The sequence below is a fragment of the Mauremys mutica genome, chromosome 9, assembly GCF_020497125.1.
Source record: "Mauremys mutica isolate MM-2020 ecotype Southern chromosome 9, ASM2049712v1, whole genome shotgun sequence".
Taxonomy (NCBI): domain Eukaryota; kingdom Metazoa; phylum Chordata; order Testudines; family Geoemydidae; genus Mauremys; species Mauremys mutica.
The window spans coordinates 17,237,347-17,258,482 of NC_059080.1; the positions used below are offsets into that span (position 1 = coordinate 17,237,347).

General features: G+C 44.6%; 1 protein-coding gene across 3 annotated transcripts in view; it reads right to left on the minus strand.

Moving 5' to 3' along the window:
- COL4A6 (collagen type IV alpha 6 chain) overlaps positions 1-21,136 on the minus strand; it is a 214,516-nt gene that overhangs the window by 39,539 nt on the left and 153,841 nt on the right. For all 3 annotated transcript variants that reach the window (XM_045030256.1, XM_045030254.1, XM_045030255.1), the window contains exons 20-28: positions 20,762-20,911; positions 19,235-19,324; positions 18,848-19,008; positions 17,794-17,973; positions 15,789-15,972; positions 10,112-10,183; positions 9,529-9,636; positions 7,079-7,300; positions 6,684-6,845 (exon numbers count right to left, since the gene is read on the minus strand). In XM_045030256.1, coding sequence (XP_044886191.1) covers positions 6,684-6,845; positions 7,079-7,300; positions 9,529-9,636; positions 10,112-10,183; positions 15,789-15,972; positions 17,794-17,973; positions 18,848-19,008; positions 19,235-19,324; positions 20,762-20,911 — 1,329 coding nt within the window. The remainder of the gene's footprint in view (positions 1-6,683; positions 6,846-7,078; positions 7,301-9,528; positions 9,637-10,111; positions 10,184-15,788; positions 15,973-17,793; positions 17,974-18,847; positions 19,009-19,234; positions 19,325-20,761; positions 20,912-21,136) is intronic.

The following is a 21,136-nucleotide window of genomic DNA, read 5'->3' on the forward strand; positions in this document are numbered from 1 at the left end:
TGTATAGTTGACATTATATTTTCCATTATGCATTACTTTGCACTTAACACTGAATTTCATTTGCCATTTTGTTGCCCAGTCACCCAGTTTTGTGAAGTCCCTTTGTAACTCTTCTTAGTCAGCTTTGCACTTAACTATCTTGAGCAATTTTGTATCATCTGCAAATTTTGACACCTTACTGTTTACCCCTTTTCCAGATCATTTATGCATATATTATACAGCATAGGTCCCAACACAGATCCTTAGGGGACCCTGCTACTTACCAGTTTTCACTGTGAAAAGTGATAATTTATCCCTAGCCTTTGTTTCCTATCTTTTAACCAGTTACTGATACACGAAAGGAACTTCCCTCTTACCCCATGACTGCTTACTTTGCTTAAGAGTCTTTGGTGAGGGACTCTGTCAAAGGCTTTGGGGAAGACCAAGTATATTATATCCACTGGATCACCCTTGTTCCATGCTCTCTGACACCCTCAATAAATTCTAATACATTGGTGAGGCCATGATTTCCCTTTACAAAAGCCATGTTCACTCTTCCTCAATATATTGTGTTGATCTACGTGTTTGATAATTCTGTTCCTTACTGTAGCTTCAACCAATTTGCCTGGTACTGAAGTTAGGCTTAATGGCCTGTAACTGCGTGGGTTGCCTATGGATACATTTTAAAAAACAGGCATTGCATCCTCTAGTCTGGTACAGAGGCTGATATACACAATAGGTTATGTACCACAGTTAGGGTATGTCTACACTACAAGAGTAGTTCGATTTAACTTAGGTCGAATTTGTGGATTCGACCTGATGAATTTGAATTTGTGTATCCACACTAAGGACACTAATTCGACTTTGTGAGTCCACACTAACGGGGCAAGCGTCGACATTGGAAGCGGTGCATTCTGGGCAGCTATCCCACAGTTCCCGCAGTCCCCGCTTCCCATTGGAATGCTGGGTAGAGCCCCCAATGCCTGCTGGGGGAAAAATGTGTCGAGGGTGGTTTTGGGTAACTGTCATCATTCAACCGTCACTCCCGCCCTCTCTCCTTGAAAGCGCCGGCGGGAACTCTGTTCGCGCACTTTTCTGGTCAGTGACAGTGAGGACGCCACAGCACTGCGAGCATGGAGCCCGCTGCGATCATCGCTGCACTTATGGCCGTTGTCAACTCCTCGTACCTTATCGAACACCTCTTCCACAGTCAGCTGCTGAGAAATCGGGCGAGGAGGCTCCGGCAGCGCGGTGAGGACGTGAAGTGTGAGAGTGGCACAGACCTCTCACAAAGCACGGTACGCCGCGCCGTGGAGATTATGGTGGCAATGGGTCACGTTCATGCTATGGGATGGCGATTCTGGGCCCGGGAAACAAGCACGGACTGGTGGGACCGCATAGTGCTGCAGGTCTGGGATGAATCACAGTAGCTGCGAAACTTCAGGATGCGTAAGGGCACTTTCCTTGAACTGTGTGACTTGCTGGCCCTTGCCCTGAAGCGCCAGGACACCCGGATGCGAGCAGCCCTGAGTGTGCAGAAGCGAGTGGCCATAGCCCTCTGGAAACTTGCAACGCCAGACAGCTACCGGTCAGTAGCGAACCACTTTGGCGTGGGCAAATCTACCGTGGGGGTTGCTGTGATGCAAGTAGCCCATGCAATCGTTGACCTATTGCTCTCAAAGGTGGTGACCCTGGGAAACGTCCAGGTCGTCATAGATGGCTTCGCTGCGATGGGATTCCCAAACTGCGGTGGGGCTATAGATGGCACTCACATCCCTATCCTGGGACCAGCCCACCAGGCCAGCCAGTATATTAACCGAAAGGGCTACTTTTCAATGGTGCTGCAAGCACTGGTGGACCATAGGGGACGTTTTACCAACATCTACGTCGGGTGGCCGGGCAAGGTTCATGACGCGCGTGTGTTCAGGAACTCTGGTCTGTTTAGACGCCTGCAGGAAGGTAGTTTCTTCCCGGACCACAAAGTAAGTGTTGGGGATGTGGAGATGCCTACAGTGATCCTCAGGGACCCAGCCTACCCGCTAATGCCCTGGCTCATGAAGCCCTATACAGGCGCCCTGGACAGTGACAAGGAGCTCTTCAACTACCGGCTGAGCAAGTGCAGAATGGTGGTGGAGTGTGCTTTCGGACGTCTCCAGGGGAGATGGAGGAGCTTACTCACTTGCTCGGATCTCAGCGAAACCAATATCCCCATTGTTATTGCAGCTTGCTGTGTGCTCCACAATCTCTGTGAGAGCAAGGGGGAGACCTTTATGGCGGGATGGGAGGTTGAGGCAAATCGCATGGCTGCTGATTACGCTCAGCCAGACACCCGTGCGATTAGAAGAGCCCAGCGGGAAGCGCTGTGCCTCCGGGAGGCTTTGAAAGCTAGGTTCCTCAGAGAGCAGGGTAACCTATGACTGTCCAGTCTCTTTACAGAGAAGCTGAACCTGCCCCTGTTTCAGTTACTATTCACTTTTTTCAGCGGTTACATACCCCGTTCACCAGGTTTCCCCCCTTCCAACAGATGTTTAAAAATAAAGTTATTGGAACATTTTTAATTAACAAAGTTTTCTTTACTAACGAATTCTCGTTCAAGGGTTCCAACAGGGACGCAGACTGTGGTGGGTACGGTGTGCAGTGATGTACAGACCGCTTCTACACTCGAGGACTGACAGGCTCCTGCTCCTACAGCGGTCTCTGGGGGGAGGACGGTTACCGGAGGGTGTGCAGGAAGGGGTGGGTTTGCAGGAAGGGGTGAGGGGCGTGTGGGAAGGGTGAGTAGGTGTGGGGGGATGATGGCTCTGGCTGGGGCTCAGGGCATCGGAGAGGTTCATGGCTAGGGTGGAAGGGCATGGTAAGGGCAGCCTGCCTTGCCATTTGTGGATGCCAGGCGCTCGGACCCTGGGGCAACATACACCTCCCAGACTGACCTGGGGCAGCAGACACCTCGCAGAGTGACCCGGGTGCCTAGTGACTGCACTCTGTGTGTGACCTGCTGTTGATCCTGCCCCCATGTCTGTACCCTGGTAATGGTGGCTGTCCTATGCAATTAACAAACCCCTCCCCCCCCCTTCACACAAAGTCTTCTGCAAAGAAACATGACGGAAACAGTAATGAACAGCAAACTATTTTTAATACTCAACTACACAGTTGGGGGATGAAACTGGGATTTGGGATCGGGTGAGCCAGGAAGGCAAGCAATTCTCATACTTTAGGGAATGAGAGCTGTTTGGTACATGAGCGCTCTGCTGGGGTGGAGTGACAGTTTTCATGGCCCCTAGCGCCCCTCCTTCTTGTGATTTTGGGTGAGGGGGGGACAGGACTTTGTGGCGGGGGAGGGCGGTTGCAGATACAGTTCAACGGGGCTCTCTGCTCCTGCCTGCTGTCCTGCAGAACATCCACAAGGAGCCGGAGCGTGTCCGTTTGCTCCCTCATTAGTCCAAGCAGCGTTTGAGTCGCCTGCTGGTCTTCCTGCCGCCACCCGTCCTCCCGTTCGCTGTGTGAGTGCTGCTGCTGAGAGAGGGTCTCCCTCCACTGGCTCTGCTGGGCCGCCTCGGCTCTGGAGCAGGCCATCAGTTCAGCGAACATCTCATCCCGAGTCTTTTTCTTTCGCCGCCTAATCTGCGCCAGCCTCTGTGAGGGGGATGCCGGGGCAGTTCGGGAAAGAGCCGCAGCTGTGTGATGGGAAAAAGGAAGTGATTTCCTTCCAAAGATACATGTTTGCGAACACTGAACACAGTCTACTCAGTTTCTGTGAACAAGACCATACAGGGCACCTAATCTCATGTGCTCTCAGGACAAGTTCGAATTTTCGGCATTCGCTTTCATTGCCTGGGGTCTTGCACTGGAGATCGGACAAGCGGGGCAGGACAGCAGAATCCGTGTAGCAGCCAGGCCTGGTAAGCCGTAAACTTTAGGCTGCTTAACAGTTAATGGATAGCAGTGCCCTCCTGCTGCAGGCAATCTGGAAAGCATAAAGTCTGACCCTGTTCTAGCCCCTCGCGGCTGTCCCCGGGAAAGATCCCTGTATGCTTTTCCTCTGCAGCCTACAACACGTGGCTGTTAAACGACGGTCATTGTTATGCAAAGGAAAAGTCAAGCATTCACAATAGTAACATTAAAGTAATTCCCCTAATTAGATGCAGCAGTCGCCGAGCGAGATCACCCTGAGGCGGGTCTCCAGGAGAAACAGAGAGCGCATGCTGCGTGAATCCCTGCACAGACCAGGGCCCTATGCTGCCATGCTGGTCGAGGCGATGCTCCCATTATACCTCCTGATGGCCTGGCGCGGAAGAGTGTGCTTCCACGGAGCACCCAACAAGGCACCTCTCCCCAGGAACCTCCTGCGGAGGCTTTTCGAGTACCTCTCAGAGAGCTTCGTTGAACTGTCCCAAGAGGATTTTTGTTCGATCCCTATATGCATTGACCTTTTTTTTATATAGTTTTTATTCCTGTTTTGTTAAGAAATAAATGTTTACATGTTTATAGCACTTACCGACTGATCCTTCCCCTGATTCGGAGTCCGGGTTAACGGCCGGGGAGGGTTGGTAGGGGATCTCTGTGAGGGTGATGAAGAGATCCTGGCTGTCGGGGAAAGCAGTATTGTAACCGCTGTCGCCTGCCTCGTCCTCCACAAACCCTTCCTCATCTTCCCCATCCGCGAACATCGCCGAGAAACTGCCCCTCGACACTATCCCATCCTCAGAGTCCACGGTCACTGGTGGGGCAGTGGTGGCAGACCCACCGAGAATGGCATGCAGTGCCTCGTAGAAGCGGCATGTCTGGGGCTGGGCTCCGGAGCGTCCATTTGCCGCTTTGATTTTTTGGTAGCCTTGTCTCAGGTCCTTGATTTTCACGCGGCACTGCGTTGCATCCCGGCTGTATCCTCTGAGTGCCATGGCTTTGGAGACCTTCTCGTAGGTCTTTGCATTCCGTTTTTTGGAACGCAGCTCCGAAAGCACAGACTCATCGCCCCACACAGCGATCAGATCCAAGACTTCCCGGTCAGTCCATGCTGGGGCCCTCTTTCTACTCTGAGATTGCATGGACTCCTCTGCTGGAGAGCTCTGCATCGCTGCCAGTGCTGCTGAGCTCGCCACGACGTCCACACAGGAAATGAGATTCAAACTGGCCAGACAGGAAAAGGAATTCAAATTTTCCCGGTGCTTTTCCTGTATGGCTGATCAGAACATCTGAGCTCGGACTGCTGTCCAGAGCGTCAACAGAGTGGTGCACTGTGGGATAGCTCCCGGAGCTAGTAAGTTCGATTTGCATCCACACCTAGCCTAATTCGACATAGCCATGTCGAATTTAGCGCTACTCCCCTCGTCGGGGTGGAGTACCGAATTCGAACTAAAGAGCCCTCTAGGTCGAATTAAATGGCTTCCTGGTGTGGACGGGTGTACGGTTAATTCGAATTAACGCTGCTAAATTCGAATTAAAGTCCTAGTGTGGACCAGGCCTTAGTAGTTCTGCAATTTCATATTTTAGTTCCCTCAGAACTCTTGTGTAAATACCATCTGATCCTGGTAACTTATTACAGTTAAATTGATCAATTTGTTCCAAAATCTCCTCTACGGATGCCTCAGTCTGATACAGTTCCTCAGATCTTTCAACTAAAAAGAATGACTCAGGTGTGGGGATTTCCCCCACATCCTCTGCAGTGAAGGCCTATGCAAAAGAATTCATATAGCTTCTTTGCAACATCCTTCTCTTCCTTGTGTGCTCCTTTAGCACCTTGATTGTCTGCTGATTGTTTGGCAGGCTTCCTGCTTCTGATATACTTAAAAAAATGTTTCCTGTTAGTTTTTGTGTCTTTTGCTATTTGCTCGTCCAAGTCTTCTCTGGCCTGTCTAAGTAAACTTTTACATTTGACCAACCAGAGTTTATACTCTTTTCCTCTGTAGGATTTGACTTTCAATTTTTAATGGATGTCTTTTTCCTCTAACCACGTCTTTTACTCTGTTTAGCCATGGTGACATTTTTTTGGTCCTGTTACTTTTTTTTTAATTTGGGGTATAACTTCAGTTTATTTCTCTCCTCCAATAGTTCTCCAGCTTTGTCATTCTGCAAACTGCTGTGTAATAGACAGATGTTCTCACAGACTATTATTTTCTACTAAACATCTGGTCTCTCTTTTGCTTGATTCTCATAACGTTGCATATTGTGCTACCAGGAAAGACTCTGTGTAGCGCAGCTCAAGAGCCACTGCTCTACTCAGAGTTCCTTGGGCCCATGAAGGGAGGGGGGAATCAAGATGATCTTCCACTGTTTCAGGGGATGAAGAAGATACATATAGTTGTGCCGAGAAGCCCAGCAATTTTCAGCCCATCAAAGTTAATAGGATTTTGCCTTCTGACCAGGGTCACTTTTCTAACAATTTGTTATGTATATGAAATTAAAGCATGAACATGGAGATTCATCATTCATCCAGCAAATATGCAATAACAAAGTAATTTAAAAACTGGTATGTTTAAGATACTTCATTCTATCGTCTCCTCTTATGGCTTACAGCACAATAACACCATTTCTGGCTGGGAGGAGTCTATCCCCAAGGCCCAAATTCTGCGACCAGATACACACATCCAACCCCACTGGGTAGCAAGCCCGGGTTAACTCCTAGCAAATAGCAAATCTATTCTAAATCTTATTTAACATCCTGGTGTTTGGTTAAGCCACTCAGCCTCATCGGAGATACTACATACCTGGTGATCCTGAGAAGCCAACTGCTCCCCTGGGACCTGGTTCGCCTTTAATGCCAAACGGACCTCCAGGACCAGGAGGTCCTCGCAATCCAAGAATACCTGGGAGCCCTGGATTACCCTGTTGGCCTTTAAAACCTGGTGAGCCAGGCCTTCCGTCAACACCTGAGAGTGAGAGGTGGGATGTTACTTCACAGGTGAGAATAAAGTTACCTGTTTTTAAAACTTGTATAAATCATCTCAAAATTACACTAGATGCTCAGGGAAACTTAATAAATACAGAACTACAAACAGCTCAGAGGAACTGATGAACTGGCCCAAGAAGATACTAGAAAGTAACATTTGTTTGAAAGATAAACAGTTCCAGATTCCAGGAAACCAGCAGCAAGGGTGCTCACCCTCCTGTCCAGGAAATCCAGGTTGTCCAGTAAGCCCTTTATCTCCTATGAATCCAGGTCTGCCAGGCTCGCCCAGGGCTCCTCTTTCAGCACCAAACACTTCTCCAGGAGCTCCTTTTGCCCCTGACAAGCCAGGAGCTCCCATTTTTCCAGGGAAACCATCTGCTCCATCAAGTCCTGGAAGCCCTTGTGGTCCCGGTTCTCCACGAGGTCCAGGAAAGCCTTAAAGAAAAACCCAGCTGATAATACACAGCAGAAAATACACAGCAGGAAGGAAACAATATCCATATGAATTAAAATGTCTAACAAATGCACTTTTTTGTTTCATATAGAGAAAATTAGTTTTGAAAACAGAACCATTTTTTGGTTTTGAATGTTTAATAAAGGATGGAAAAGGACAAAAAGAAGGGAACTAAATGGAAAACCTTTGGTTTTCTAAACAAGTTCTTTTAATCTGAAATGAAATGAAGGTTTTAGAGCATTTTGAGGTTATAAATGCACACACACTAGTGACCTCTATTTCTTTACAAGTACTGGTTTTACCAGATGGATGTATTGCCTACAACAAAGGCATTACTTGCAGATTGACTACAACCATCTGAGTCTATAAATGGTGTCTCACTAGTAAGGGCAAGTCGCAAATTATGCAGCTGCACTTGTTCACCCAGTCCTTCTCACTTTATCCTACATAGCAGTGACTCATGAGTGGATATCACCACAAAGCCCTTGCATTCCTAAGGACAGCATTTGGCATGATAGGGTAGATGATTCAGGAATCCTATAAGACACTGGTACAACAAAGGTTGGAAAGCATGGTGTGCGGAAATGCTGAAAGAACACCATCAAGAGTGTTGCTAAACTGCTCCAAGGACAAAACAACTGAGCATTTTCATGTCAGCAGCAGTGTTCCCTCTAATTTTTCCCACCCATGTGCGGAATGAATTTTGTTATGTGTGCCAATTGGTGCACATAACAAAATTCATGTGCTGGGGGTGGGGCTGAGGGGTTTGGAGTGTGTTGGGGGGGCGGTTAGGGCTGGGGCAGAGGATTGGGATGCAAGGGGGGTGCAGGCTCTGGGGTGCGGCCAGGGATGAGGGGTATAGGGTGCAGGCTGCTCTGGAGTTACAGCGGGGAGAGAGGACTCCCCCAACTCTCTCTCCCCGCAGCAGCACCTGGGCTGGGGGGAGGAGAGGTGCCTCTTCCCCAGCTGCAGCAGGTCTGTGCTGGCACCAGCAGGGAGAGATACCTCTCCCTACCTTGGCAGGTCCATGATGGGAGAGACGCATCTCTCCCCACTGCAGCCCTGAGCCCCTGCATGGGGCTTAATAGGCAGCTGTGCGGCCATGCAGCTTAGAGGGAACTTAGGTCAGCAATGCCTCTGCAATGATTTCCTCACTTTGTCCCTGAGGAGACCTGGCCTAACAGATAGAAGGAAAACACACTTTAAAAATCCTCCCTTGTGACTTTTCTGCTATTCTGCATGGCGTATTACTCTGTATGTTTGACTGCAAACATCAAAAATCACAGAACTTAAAAAGCGTTTCAAATGTTGTATGCTGATTACATGCCCATAGCCACACCGCCAAGTGACTGTGGTAGCCATACAGATGCCACACCCATTTTACACTAAAAATCAGTGGTTCCCAAACTGTATCCCACAGAACACTTGAGCTCAATGGTCACATGGTTGCTGGTTCTCCTCCTTAGTCATAGCTGCTACATCACATTAAGAACATAAGAATGGCCATACTGGGTCAGACCAAAGGTCCATCTAGCCCAGTATCCTGTCTACCGACAGTGGCCAATGCCAGGTGCTTCAGAGGGAATTAACAGAACAGGTAATCATCAAGTGATCCATCCCCTGTCGCCCATTCCCAGCTTCTGGCAAACAGAGGCTAACGACACCTTCCCTGCCCATCCTGGCTAATAGCCATTGATGTACCTATCCTCCATGAATTTATCTAGTTCTTTTTTTAACCCTGTTATGGTCTTGGCCTTCACAACATCCTCTGGCAAAGCGTTCCACAGGTTGACTGACTGTTGTGTGAATAAACACTTCTTTTTGTTTGTTTTAAACCTGCTGCCTGTTAATTTCATTTGGTGACCCCTAGCTTTTGTGTTATGAGGTGTAAAACACACTTTCTTATTTACTTTCTCCACACCAGTCATGATTTTATAGACCTCTATCATATCCCCCCCCCCCAGTCATCTCTTTTCCAAGCTGAAAAGCCCCCGATTAATTAATCTTGCCTCATAAAATATTAAAAGCAGCTAAAACCACATTCAATACTTCCCCAATATTATTTAATAACAATGATCATCACTAGGATGGGGCGCGGTCTGAGTGCTCATGAATAGAAGAGGATGGGTAAAGAGTTTGAGAGTCCCGCTGATACAATATTGTACATTAAACAGACAATCTAAAGTTCCATAACTAACTCCTTTCTTACCCGGTGCTCCTGACAATCCCACTGATCCTGGAATACCTGGTTGTCCTTTTGACCCACTTAATCCAGGTTGACCTGGAATGCCTGGAAACCCCGGGCTGCCCTTGAGACCTGAGGATTAAAAAAAAAATCAATTCAGGATGGGAGACACAAGCATATTATTGTGAAGTGGGATTAGATATTTCATGCAAAGCTAACCACAAAATGCCCAACTACTGTACTAATTTAAACTAGTCAACCCCACCCTAAATCTGTGATCATCTCATCAACTGAACAAACACAGAGGGACAAGTGTTTAGTTTTGGGGAGCTGCCTGGAAGGGCTAAAGTTCTCTACATCCCTCATTAACAATGACTTTCACCGAGTTATGAATAGGAGCTGCACACACATACAGACAGAACAACGGTCAGTAGGAATCAAACCCACCACCTCCAGGAAGCAAGCCCAAGCCCCACCCACTTGAGCTACAAGAGTAACTATTATTTAGCTGTGATTAAGTAGCAGGATCTCTCCTCACTGGAGGGAGACTCATCACAGACAATAAGCCAGTGTATTACATAGTGTATTTAAAAGTCAATCTCCATACCTGGAAATCCTGGCATGCCTGGAGGCCCAGGTGTACCAAATGCTCCAGGAACTTCACAGGGCAAGGTGATCCCTAGAAAAAGAAATATGTTGAAACTGCACGTGGTTTCCTTGTAGCTGGCTGGTTATAATGAGAACACTGAATGTCCAGACTAAATGATGAGTGAACCTATGCACTGCAAATCACTACACGTAACGCACATTCACACCTGCCACAGGGTAACTCTTCCTCAACAAAATCTATTGCTTTGTGGGACGTTAATGGCTAATGTTGTTGATGTTCTAAGTTTACTGACACTAAACTAAAGAGAGGAAGTCTGGGCTAGTGGCTAGAGCACAAGACTGCAAGTTCAATTTATTTTCTAATCCCAGCCCTGACTGTGACTCACTGTGTGACCTGTAAAATGGTGATGAGAACTGAACACACGAACATAAAACCTGCTATTTATTATGTGTATTATGGTAATGCTCAAGAGCCCCAGTCAAAGCTCAGGGCTGCACTGTGCTTAGCCCTGTAAAAACACAGATGGAAAAGACAGTCCCTGCCCCAAGGAACATACAGTCTAGGTACCGAGTCAGCTTACGTTGGGGGAACTAGTGGGTGCCCAGAACTTATGAAAACTCAAGTAATTAATTCAATGACAAAAATCAATGTGGGAGACAAAATTTAGGCACCCAGTTTTTAAAATCTTGGCCCTTGTTGACTGTCCCTCTGTTTGTGCTTTCTGCACGGCCATTCCACAGGTTTACACTGGAGTTTTGTGTGTGCACCCATGTATTTTTTTTATTTAATTCTGCTTTTTCTCCAACTAATTCTTCTGTAGTCCATCAGTCTGAAAAGTAACCACCCAGCTTAGTTGTTAGTGTACTAAGAGCAAATAGGAATCAGTGGTTGTACAGCTCATCCCGTTCCTTTGTATGAGAAACAGAAGTATCTAACTTATCAGTGGAATGAGGTCTGGGTGGCATTATTAGAGCCATCAGACGATCAAATTTATTTGAAAAATCTTATGTCTGCAATGTTCACCTTTGTCAGACTCTGGCAATTTGAGACTCCATTGATACAGTATCGCTAAGAACACGAGTGCTGACATAACTAACTAGGGGCTCCAATCCTGCAGTCCCTTTATATTAAGAAAAAGATCCCACTTTCTTCAACAGGCATTTGCTTAAGTAAAAGGACTGCAGGGTTAGGGCCTACACTATCAGAACAGGCTTGGCCTAAAAACTCCTAGAATAAATTAACCTTCTAAAAACAAAAACCCCAAAGATTCTAAAATATATTTTGTCTGAACTAATGTCACATGAGAACTGATCCTTAGAGTTAGGTTAAGACCATATTTTTGAGGGTGGGGAAAGGGGACTTTTTTCCTACCCCTCCCATTTTGGAGTCTTTCTATACAAAAAGTTAAATAGCTAGTTACTACACTGATTACTAACACTGGCCCATTAAAATCTGGTCCAATTTTCTCTGCAGGTTCAGCAATTAACCAATCAGAGATTGTGGATTTGCTGCTTCTTGTTTTTTACAACTAATTCTGCAAGAGCTTGCCACCCGATCCCCACTCCCAACCTGATATCCCAGCCCAACTCATGGGCTACATCACCAGGCAAGGCTCTCCAATTCTCGGCTGCATTTCCGCTGCCGTCAGACATAATGAGTGGACCAGGCATAGTAAATCTAAACCTTTTACTGACAGTGGTGAGCCTAAGACTTCATTTTGTAAATGACACTGGTGTCTTTCAAATAATGGCAATTCTCAGGTGGCTTCTGAGTTTTATTAGTAAAAGACACGGAGACAAATATCATTCCTGGTGTCAAACTAATGAAGACAATAGAGTTACACCAGAGATAATCAATATGGCTCACTTCTTTTGCTATTAATCAATAACAGGAATAGGGAACCCCTGGGGGATGAGGCAATGGCCAAAAGAAAGAATAAATTAGGTAAGAGGTTTTTTTCTATTGATGGGCCAAGAAGGTGGCGTATGGATTCATTTAGTTTTGAGGCTGAATCAGACTATGGTCAGGGTTCAATCAATGGCATCAAAACCTTGTGGGCTGTTCTTAAGAGATTTCAGTAAAACTGGAAAAGTCTTGTGAGAGCAGCTTATCTCATGAGAGTTCCACCAGACTGGGTGACCCTTTTCCACCCCACCTCGAGTTCCTTCCTTCCAGCTCCAAATTCTATGATTTTGTGATTCTGATTCATGTGATCACAAGACGGGGGGCAGCGGGGAGGAGAGTGAAATGACCCAAATCACAAATTCTAGTTAATCAGGGCTGCTGGTGGCCCTTAACCTCAGCTAATGAGATATGAAGCTGAATGTGCAGGAGGGCGGGTTGAGGGGGGGAGAGGGAGGAGGAGGTGGTGAAGAAAACCTCCCGGGGCTCTAATGTACTTGTGTTTTGACGCTGCTCTGCAAGTACTAGAAGAAACAACAGCTGTTCTGCCTTGATACTGGAAGACCAAAGGTCAGTGCTCAAATTCATTACTTTTACCTTGATGCGAGGCATTAGTTGGTAAAAGTAACCGAATGAATTTATAGGTGACTAACCCCCTGAATAACACACATACAAAACTTTGCAATAACACTTGCTTACTGATGCCGTCTTAAAACCAACCACTGCTCTTTCTAGATGGTACCACAGCTCAGCTTTAAATCCTGCATTTTAGACTTAAAGCAAGGAGCATCAAAAATAATAGATAAATAAAATAAAATATTCACCAGTCTAATTTATATTCAGAGGTAGAGAGATGTGAGAAACAAGTTATTAGGTTGCAGAATGTTAATGCTCAGTTTGCTGCCTACCTAGAGGTACATTTAGACAGGAGATTATTTTAACTGTTCAGAGGGTAGCAACATTTAATGATGTGAATTCTTTGCTCAGATCCTGGCATTCTGCATTCCCGAGCCTGACACTGAATGTTTTATAAGGCAGCCAAAAATTAAAATCCGTCTCCAACAATCCCTCCACAGTCACAGCATTGTGTAGAATGCCATTTTTCAAAAAGGGGATGTCCAATCCATCAACTAGCTCAGAAAGGACAGTTTAATTAACATTTTTATATTCAAACACATGGTTTTTTAAGGGCCTGCTTAAGTGAACGTCCAGAAAATGACAGTATTCAATGCTTTATGTAATTAGACTGGTAGCACAATGGGAATTGTATTTGTGGAGCAACGGAAGGGCAATGGTGATATGCTAAAGAAATGGTTTTCACATATTCCTGGGGTCTGTCAGCACGATGAAGTAACCAAGGCTTAGTGCTCACCGTTACTTAATACCCTATGTTCTCACAATACCTCTGAATGCCAGGGGAAGGGGAACAAGTCTATTGTGAAAACATAGGGAGAGGCTTCTGTGAAGTGCAACAAGGGCACGAAATAGATAATCCAATAGCATTTCTGAGCAATTTTATACACTGCTCACTAACTGTGCAGAAGTATTGTTCTAACACTCTATCCCCTAGTCAAAGATATCAGCTGAAGGCAACTCAAGGAAAATCAACATGACTACTCACTTGAGTAGGAATTCAACACATGCAAGAAGGTTTGCATGATCAGGTCCTAATACAACATTTATTTTTTAAATGAGAATTTTCATCTGATCTACTGTAACTGCATTTTGTGTGGTCTAAGGCAAAATTCCTTGATGTTACCTTTGGCAAGTTAATTTCAGTAGGTCAATGTCTCTCTTTAAAAATGTTCTCTGCTCTTCATCATAAAACCTTCCAACAAGTGCAGTGTAAACAGCAATTATTTCTTCTGACTAAGCAGATTTCTTTAACGTTAGATGAAGCTTAATACATCAAAAGTGTTTTTTAATAAATGCAATGATTTCCAAGTATCGGAGAGATGGTTTTCTCACAGTTTTCACACAAATATCTGTGGAGGTGTAAATTGAATCGGCTAATGACTTATTCACACTCTTCTACGTTTTCTGATGATAGATGCTCTTCTACAAAAAAAGCCATTCATTGTTAGCAGGGCTTTGATGTAACACTCACATAATGTGTTGACTTATGATGCATCCCATTTGATACCCAGTATACATGAGGCTGTGAATGTCAGTGCATGAAGCATATTCCCTCTAGTTAGCCTATGATGCAATCTGGATTTAGCAGCCCTTGTAAGAGATGTTTTAATAAGCAAAGCTATATATACATACTATAGGTTAGCAGAGCTTTTAGCATTTAGCACATGACATGAGCCAGGAAAAGGAATATGTAGAAAGTTCAAATGGGATGCCAGTGTTGGCCATTATAAATCAGCCCATTAAAACAACCAAATGCAACACTGGTGCTATGTAACATGCCATTCTGTGGGTCTCTGCAATGATAGGAAGAATGGGGAATCTTCCCATTGCTATTCTGGCAACCACTAAGGCCTAGCTCTCACCTCCCTCTGTGTCTAAGATTCCTTTACCAACCTCCTCACCGCAGCAGCAGTCACCTGTACCAGCCAAGCAAAGGAGCACAGGTTAAATGAAGTCAGAAAACCCACACGATCGAAAGCATCTTTTTTTAATCAATAGGCCAAACATGCTCACAGACATTTTTCATTGTGCACATTGTAGACAAGTCTGGTTTCATCCTGAGACTCGGAGTCAGAAGAATAACCGTATTCAGTTTTAGCAGTGACTAGTGTTTTGGGGAAAATATTATGTCTGTGAATATATTTAGTTGTATTACTAATAGCGCAAGCATTACAAATACAGAAAGTTAAATATACACAAGGTGGAAAACATAATAAAAAGCAGCAGCAGCAGCAAAGGAAAGATATTGCTTTTGTTAAAATCACCTTAATAAGCCAGCTTTAAAATCTTGACATAAATATTCCCTATGTGCAATAGTTTGGTGGTGAGACCATTTTCCAGACTCTAGCATATCTGAAATATCACATATAAAGCCCAGATTTACTGGATTCTTCAGCTCTGTATTGTCATATCAACTATATCAAACTAATACAACATCTGCCCTGCAACCGTTCTCAAGCTGCACATGTCATGCTTGCTATTTTGGCTGACTCAGCAGGGACTGAACCGGGGAACCTCCAGAGCTAAAAGCATCAACTTCTTCAGCTTGAGTTAAAGAGCTCTGTAGCCAGGGTCTATAGCAACGCATATCTTCTGTAAATTGGCACAGAGTGGAACTTGCAACACACTCATCAATAGTGTACCACCTGATAAATAAAGGCAGGATCTAGTGAAATCAGTCATAAATGAGCCCGGTGTTTGGTTAACATGAAAATTTCCTAGTCACTGAGTCTTGCACATATTTTACTATATGTAGCTCTAATATTTACACTTTTCTTTATCTAAAGCTTTTCATCTTAACCACATTCCTAGCAGAAAATCACCTTAGGTTTGCTACTGGCTATAAAATTGTTTCTCCTACAAAAATTAAGCTATTGTCAGTAGCCCCATCCTGCACCTCTTACTGGCATGTTGTTAGTAATCTCATTGACTTCAGCAGGATTATGTAGGTGAGTTAGGACTGCAGGATCAGGTCTGACCTGCCTATAAACTATCCACAAATAATTTAAAAATAGACATCTAGTTTACTGCTTTGAAAATACTAGTATCCGATTATGAAGTGGAGTATTTCTTTGGTTGGCTGTTTTTTAGGGGCATGGCAGCTTTTCAAAATGAGAGTAGTCCCTAACAAACCTACCTGCAGGTCCTGGAAGACCTGGTTGTCCTAGAAAGCCATCCATTCCTGGGTCACCCGCAGGGCCGCGAACTCCGCTAGGACCTGGGAAACCAATGCCAGGAAGACCACTCTCCCCACGCCGGCCCTTGAAGCCAGGTAATCCTGGCAGGCCTTTTTCTCCTGGAAATCCTAGTCCACCATCACCCTACAGATAGCAAAGACAGTTACAGCTGAGAACCAAGAGCACCCGGAACAAGTGCACATTGCCACAGTTTTGACAAGTGCACCAAAAATGTTGTTGGGTTTTGTGATTCTATTGGACACCATGATGATAGTGGAGAAGGCTCCAGCCTAAATTCTTAGTAGCAAGTTTCAAATGTGTTTGATAAAGTATATGGAAATCTAGTAAATTTAATGCTCACAATCTTTTCAAATGCAGGAAACTCTACTTACAACTTAAACCACTGCATAATACATTGTATTTGCCAAAATATAAATATTATACGTTTGTCTGTATCTTTCTACTTAAAACGTTCATGGTCAGCTTTTTCTGTTTCAATATTTGACTCTTAAAATTTCGTAGATAGTATCTTTTGTTTTTAAAAAAACAAATCTTAAAACTAAAGTAGTGCCTGTCACTTGAGAATTCTCTCTCTCTCTCTCTGACTTTACCTATAGTTTATCTTATGATTGTGTAATCAGAGATGTGCTGAGGGACTATTATTAATCTTGAAGGAGAGAGAAATTCCTGTTCAAAGGGCGAGAGCCTTTGGAATAGATTTTCCTTAACAAACTGTCCTGCTTAACACATCTCAGCTGCACGTAAGTGTAAATATTACAGTAATCATCCAGCTGGGCACTTCAAATTCCAACCCATATATGACTCCTGATTTGCAATCTTTACCCATTGGCTCCACCCATTCTCCCGTGGAAGCAGTGCCTGAAAGATACTGAAGACTAAAAAATTGACTTAATAAGGCAACTTAGAGCTCATGTGCCTTAGAGTTTACCGTCGTGTTAGTTGACATGGGTGAAAACATTACTACAGTCTGTAGTGTAGACAAGCCCTAAGTGGCTTATTGAAGAGAAGCAGGTCTCAAATTATTAAATGCATTTCGGTTGCTTCTCTATACTACAGTTCATGATTGGTCACATTAATTACCATGTGTTAAAAGAGGATTGCAAACTGTAGCAAAGACAAGTCCTTAGACGAGAGCACCGAAATCTTTGTCTGTTAACTCGTAAAGGCAACCAAGAGCTGGCAGGAGTTTGGGGCAGTTTACCCAAATCCTGGGCCACATGGAGCACTGGAATTCTTGTAGCACGTTACTCTCACTCCAGATTTGTCACCCTCTGAGTCAGAAGTATGTGAGGACCCTTTATTCTAATTGCTTTGACTTGTTCAAAACATCACCAACTTGATGGAATATCATTAGCCTGTGTGATACTGATGGTCACAAATGATTCTGTGGCATTATGCCAATGTGGTGGGAGGGTTAGAGAAGATGCTGCTGCTGTGGGAAACCAAGCCCAGGATTTGTGAATTGCACTTTCCTTTATACATATGCAAACAGTGACTGCCACCATCATTTATCCGTCTAATTATCCGTCTAATTAATTCCTGCCATTGCAGGAGCCTCAGCACTTGGGTCTCTCTTGTCTTCTGCCTGTGGCACACAACAGTAGTTTAGTTTCCTTAGGACTGAAATATTTTAGTCTAACTAAAATCACTGGCTTCAATATAGGGGTATCCAAGTATAATTTACACAGAGATCAGACTAGATGACCTAATGGTCCCTTCTGGCCTTAAACTCCATGAAACTATGAAATTTCTTTCTTGTTAGGATGACATGAAATAGAGTCTATCCACAGAGTGTCAGTTTATGAATACAGTGCACAGCTTTAGATCTCTGGACACATACAGCAGGCCTAATCATGACATACAACTCAGCCATTTTACTATTATTGTTCCTTCTTATTACAATTTTAAAGCACTCTTATTTTTGTTGCCTAAGTATAAACTCACCGGAGGACCTGGCCGGCCTGGTAAACCTGGGAATCCATCTCTGCCAGGAGTTCCTGGGATACCAGAAGGCCCTCTCGCTCCTATTGCACCAGGATCCCCCCGGAGACCTCTGCCTCTTGCAAAAGATGGATTCCCTTTTTCTCCCTTAAGGCCTGGAGAACCTGGTTGACCAGGTAAAGCCTGCAGGCAGAAAGAGAGAAAACAGGTACATGAACATGCATGGAAAGGCCTTCACTCTACAGAAGTCATCAAGAGCAGGAAAAAAATTAATGACAGATAAAATATTTACATAATAAATTAACAACAAATGCATAGAGCTCACTGAAGTTGACACAACCAGTCTGAAACATTTAGAGAGGGATTTTCAAAAGTCCTCACAGCTGGCCTATGCTCAGCACTTTGAAAATCTCACTCTTCTTTTTTTTAAATAAAAGATCAACTTAAAAATGGCATTACAGCAGCAGCTAGGAAAGAACTACATCAGAGAGGAGCATTTACTGTTACTGCTACCAACAGGCAAAGCACTCACCATTTTACTCTCTATCTTTTCTTCATCCAAATGCATTTCTCATTTCTAAACCAACCTCTGGCCCAGAGAGAGCCCATAACCCAGTACTCATTACTTCACACTTGACTAGAGCCATTTCGAGTTATGGTGACTAAATGTCTCCACTGTAACAAGTTCTCAGAATCACTACCGTGCATTGCTGCATGCGGTATTGTTGTAGGCACGCTATAAGAGAGAGACAAGGTGGGAGAGGTAATCTTTAATTGGACCACCTTCAGCTGGTCAGAAAGACAAGCTTTTGAGCTTCCATAGAGAGCTCTGACCAACAGAAGGTGGTTCAATAAAAGAGATTACCTCACCCACCTTCTCTCCCTAACACCTTATTCCTACAAACTGTTTTTTGCCTTCTTACCCAACCAAGCAGAAACAATCATTTTTAAAAAAAAAATCCTTCAGGTTTCAATTTAGACAATTTTGGCCAATGGCACGAGAACAACACTTTTTCCTTTAACTGGCAGAGACTGAAGAAATCCTATCCTGACTTACTGGAGGCCCTCGCGGCCCTTGTGCACCCACAGTGCCTGGATCTCCACTGGAACCCTTAAACCCAGGTTCACCAGGACTTCCTGGTGGACCCAGAGGGCCTGGTGCACCTTTTGGTCCAGCTCTAGTGGCTCCTCCATCACAAGCACAATCACCTGGATCCCCTGGAAAACAGAGTGAAAAAGAGTTTTTGTTGGCACTGTGGAAACAGATAACTGGATCTCCATTGCTTGAACCTTCCCACACTGCTTTGCACTTGGTGTCGTCGGTGAGTACAAAACAAGCAAAGTGAGTGTAAAGCCATTCTGGCTGGGTAGCATTTCACACCATTTTGCACAGGTTTCAATGACGATGCAAGCGGCAAGGTAGGAAAGTTACGGTAAATTTCACCTTTGGTTCCCTTTAGTCCAAAAATTCCTGGTGTCCCCCGTTGTCCAGGTCTTCCTGGTTCCCCAGGTTCTCCATTGAGGATTTCTTCAGCTAGAAACACAGAGAGGAAAGGATATCAGCAAAGGCATGGGAGGTCTAAATTTCATTCAGCTCCATTAGCCAGCCACAATAACAGCATACAAGGCAGTGTTCTAGAATGCAAGGCTGATACAGAATTACCCCCTTTTCATTTATCACTCTTTTTCTAAGCAAAATGAATCAGAATGTATGTTATTATACCAAGCAGGGCAGCAATAAAGTACAGATAAAAGACCGGCATCCTTAAATCTAAAAGATGCATCTTTATACTTTGGGTCCTATCTGACAATCCTTACCCAGAATACTTACTCACCTGAGCAGTTCTCATAAGAACATAAGAATGGCCATGCTGGGTCAGACCAAAGGTCCATCTAGCCCAGTATCCTGTCTTCCGACAGTGGCCAGTGCCAGGTGCTTCAGAGGGAATGAACAGAACAGGTAATCATCAAGTGATCCACCCCTGTTGCCCATTCCCAGCTTCTGGCAAACAGAGGCTCGGGACACCATCTCTGCCCATGATGTCATAGGGAAAAACAAGAAATGACTGAAAGCTGTACACCTTAATAAGAGACAGCTGATGAATGTAACTTCATTACAGTTTTTATAATTGATTTGTCGTGTAGCAACCCAACATTTGTTGGCAACATTCAAATAACTAGGTTTTCATGCTTTATCCTTTCTGAAGATCACTACATAAAAAATAAGACCATAAGAGCGGCCCTACTGAGTCAGACCAAAGGTCCATCTAAACCAGTATCCTGTCTTCCAACAGCGGCCAGTGCCAGGTGCTTCAGAGGGAATGAACAGAACAGGTAATCATCAAGTGATCCATCCCCTGTTGCCCATTCCCAGCTTCTGGCAAACAGAGGCTAGGGACACCATCCCTGGCCGTCCTGGCTAGTCTGATGATTGCCCATTAGTCAATGAAATAATCCAACTGTGTATATAGAGCTGGCATTTTACTGTCCATGGGGGATGTAGATCAATGCTAGAGTATGTGCTCTTCATGTAACTGAGGCACGTATCTTAGTGCTAGAGCACATGCCTTGCATATATGAGGCCCCAGGTTTGATACCCCACTTCTTCTGTTTCTTGGGCCAGAGATTAGGGCACTAGCCTAGGATTTGGGAATCCTAGATTCAACTCTTTGCTCTGGCACAGATTTCCAGCATGACCTCGGGCAAGTTACTTAGTGCCTCTGTCTCAGTTCCTCACCTGTAAAATGGGCATAATAGCACTTCCCTACCTCTCAGGGTGTTATGAGGATAAATACATTACAGATTGTGAGGCACCCACATACAGCACTCATGAAGGGCCATATAAGTACTTAATATAGACAGATGCATATTCTTCAGTGGTAAATGAGAAAGAGAGAGAGCACACCAAAAGATTATTTTGTTTGTTTATATTTTAATCCCATACAAAAGCAAGTCTAAGAAATTTACATACGTGATGGACCAGGCAGTCCTGGAGGTCCTGGCATGCCCGGTAAACCATTTATTCCTGGAGTGCCTGGTAATCCAATTGTTGCTCTCCCTTGGTCTCCTGGTTCACCAGTAGTACCTGGAATACCTGGAAATCCCATGGGACCTGGTGGCCCTAAAGAAAACATAGGCACATACTATGTAGTTAGCCAACTCTCCAGCAGCATGTGGATCCAGATATTTTTCATTTTATGAAGATTACCATTGCACATTGGGCTGATATTATGTTCATGCAGGAAGTCTTATCATTGCACATAAAGAGAAGACTATGAACAACAGCCATCTTTGAGAGTCACGCCTTTTTTACTATTATAAACGGCAGCTGCCTAGGCCAGTGAAA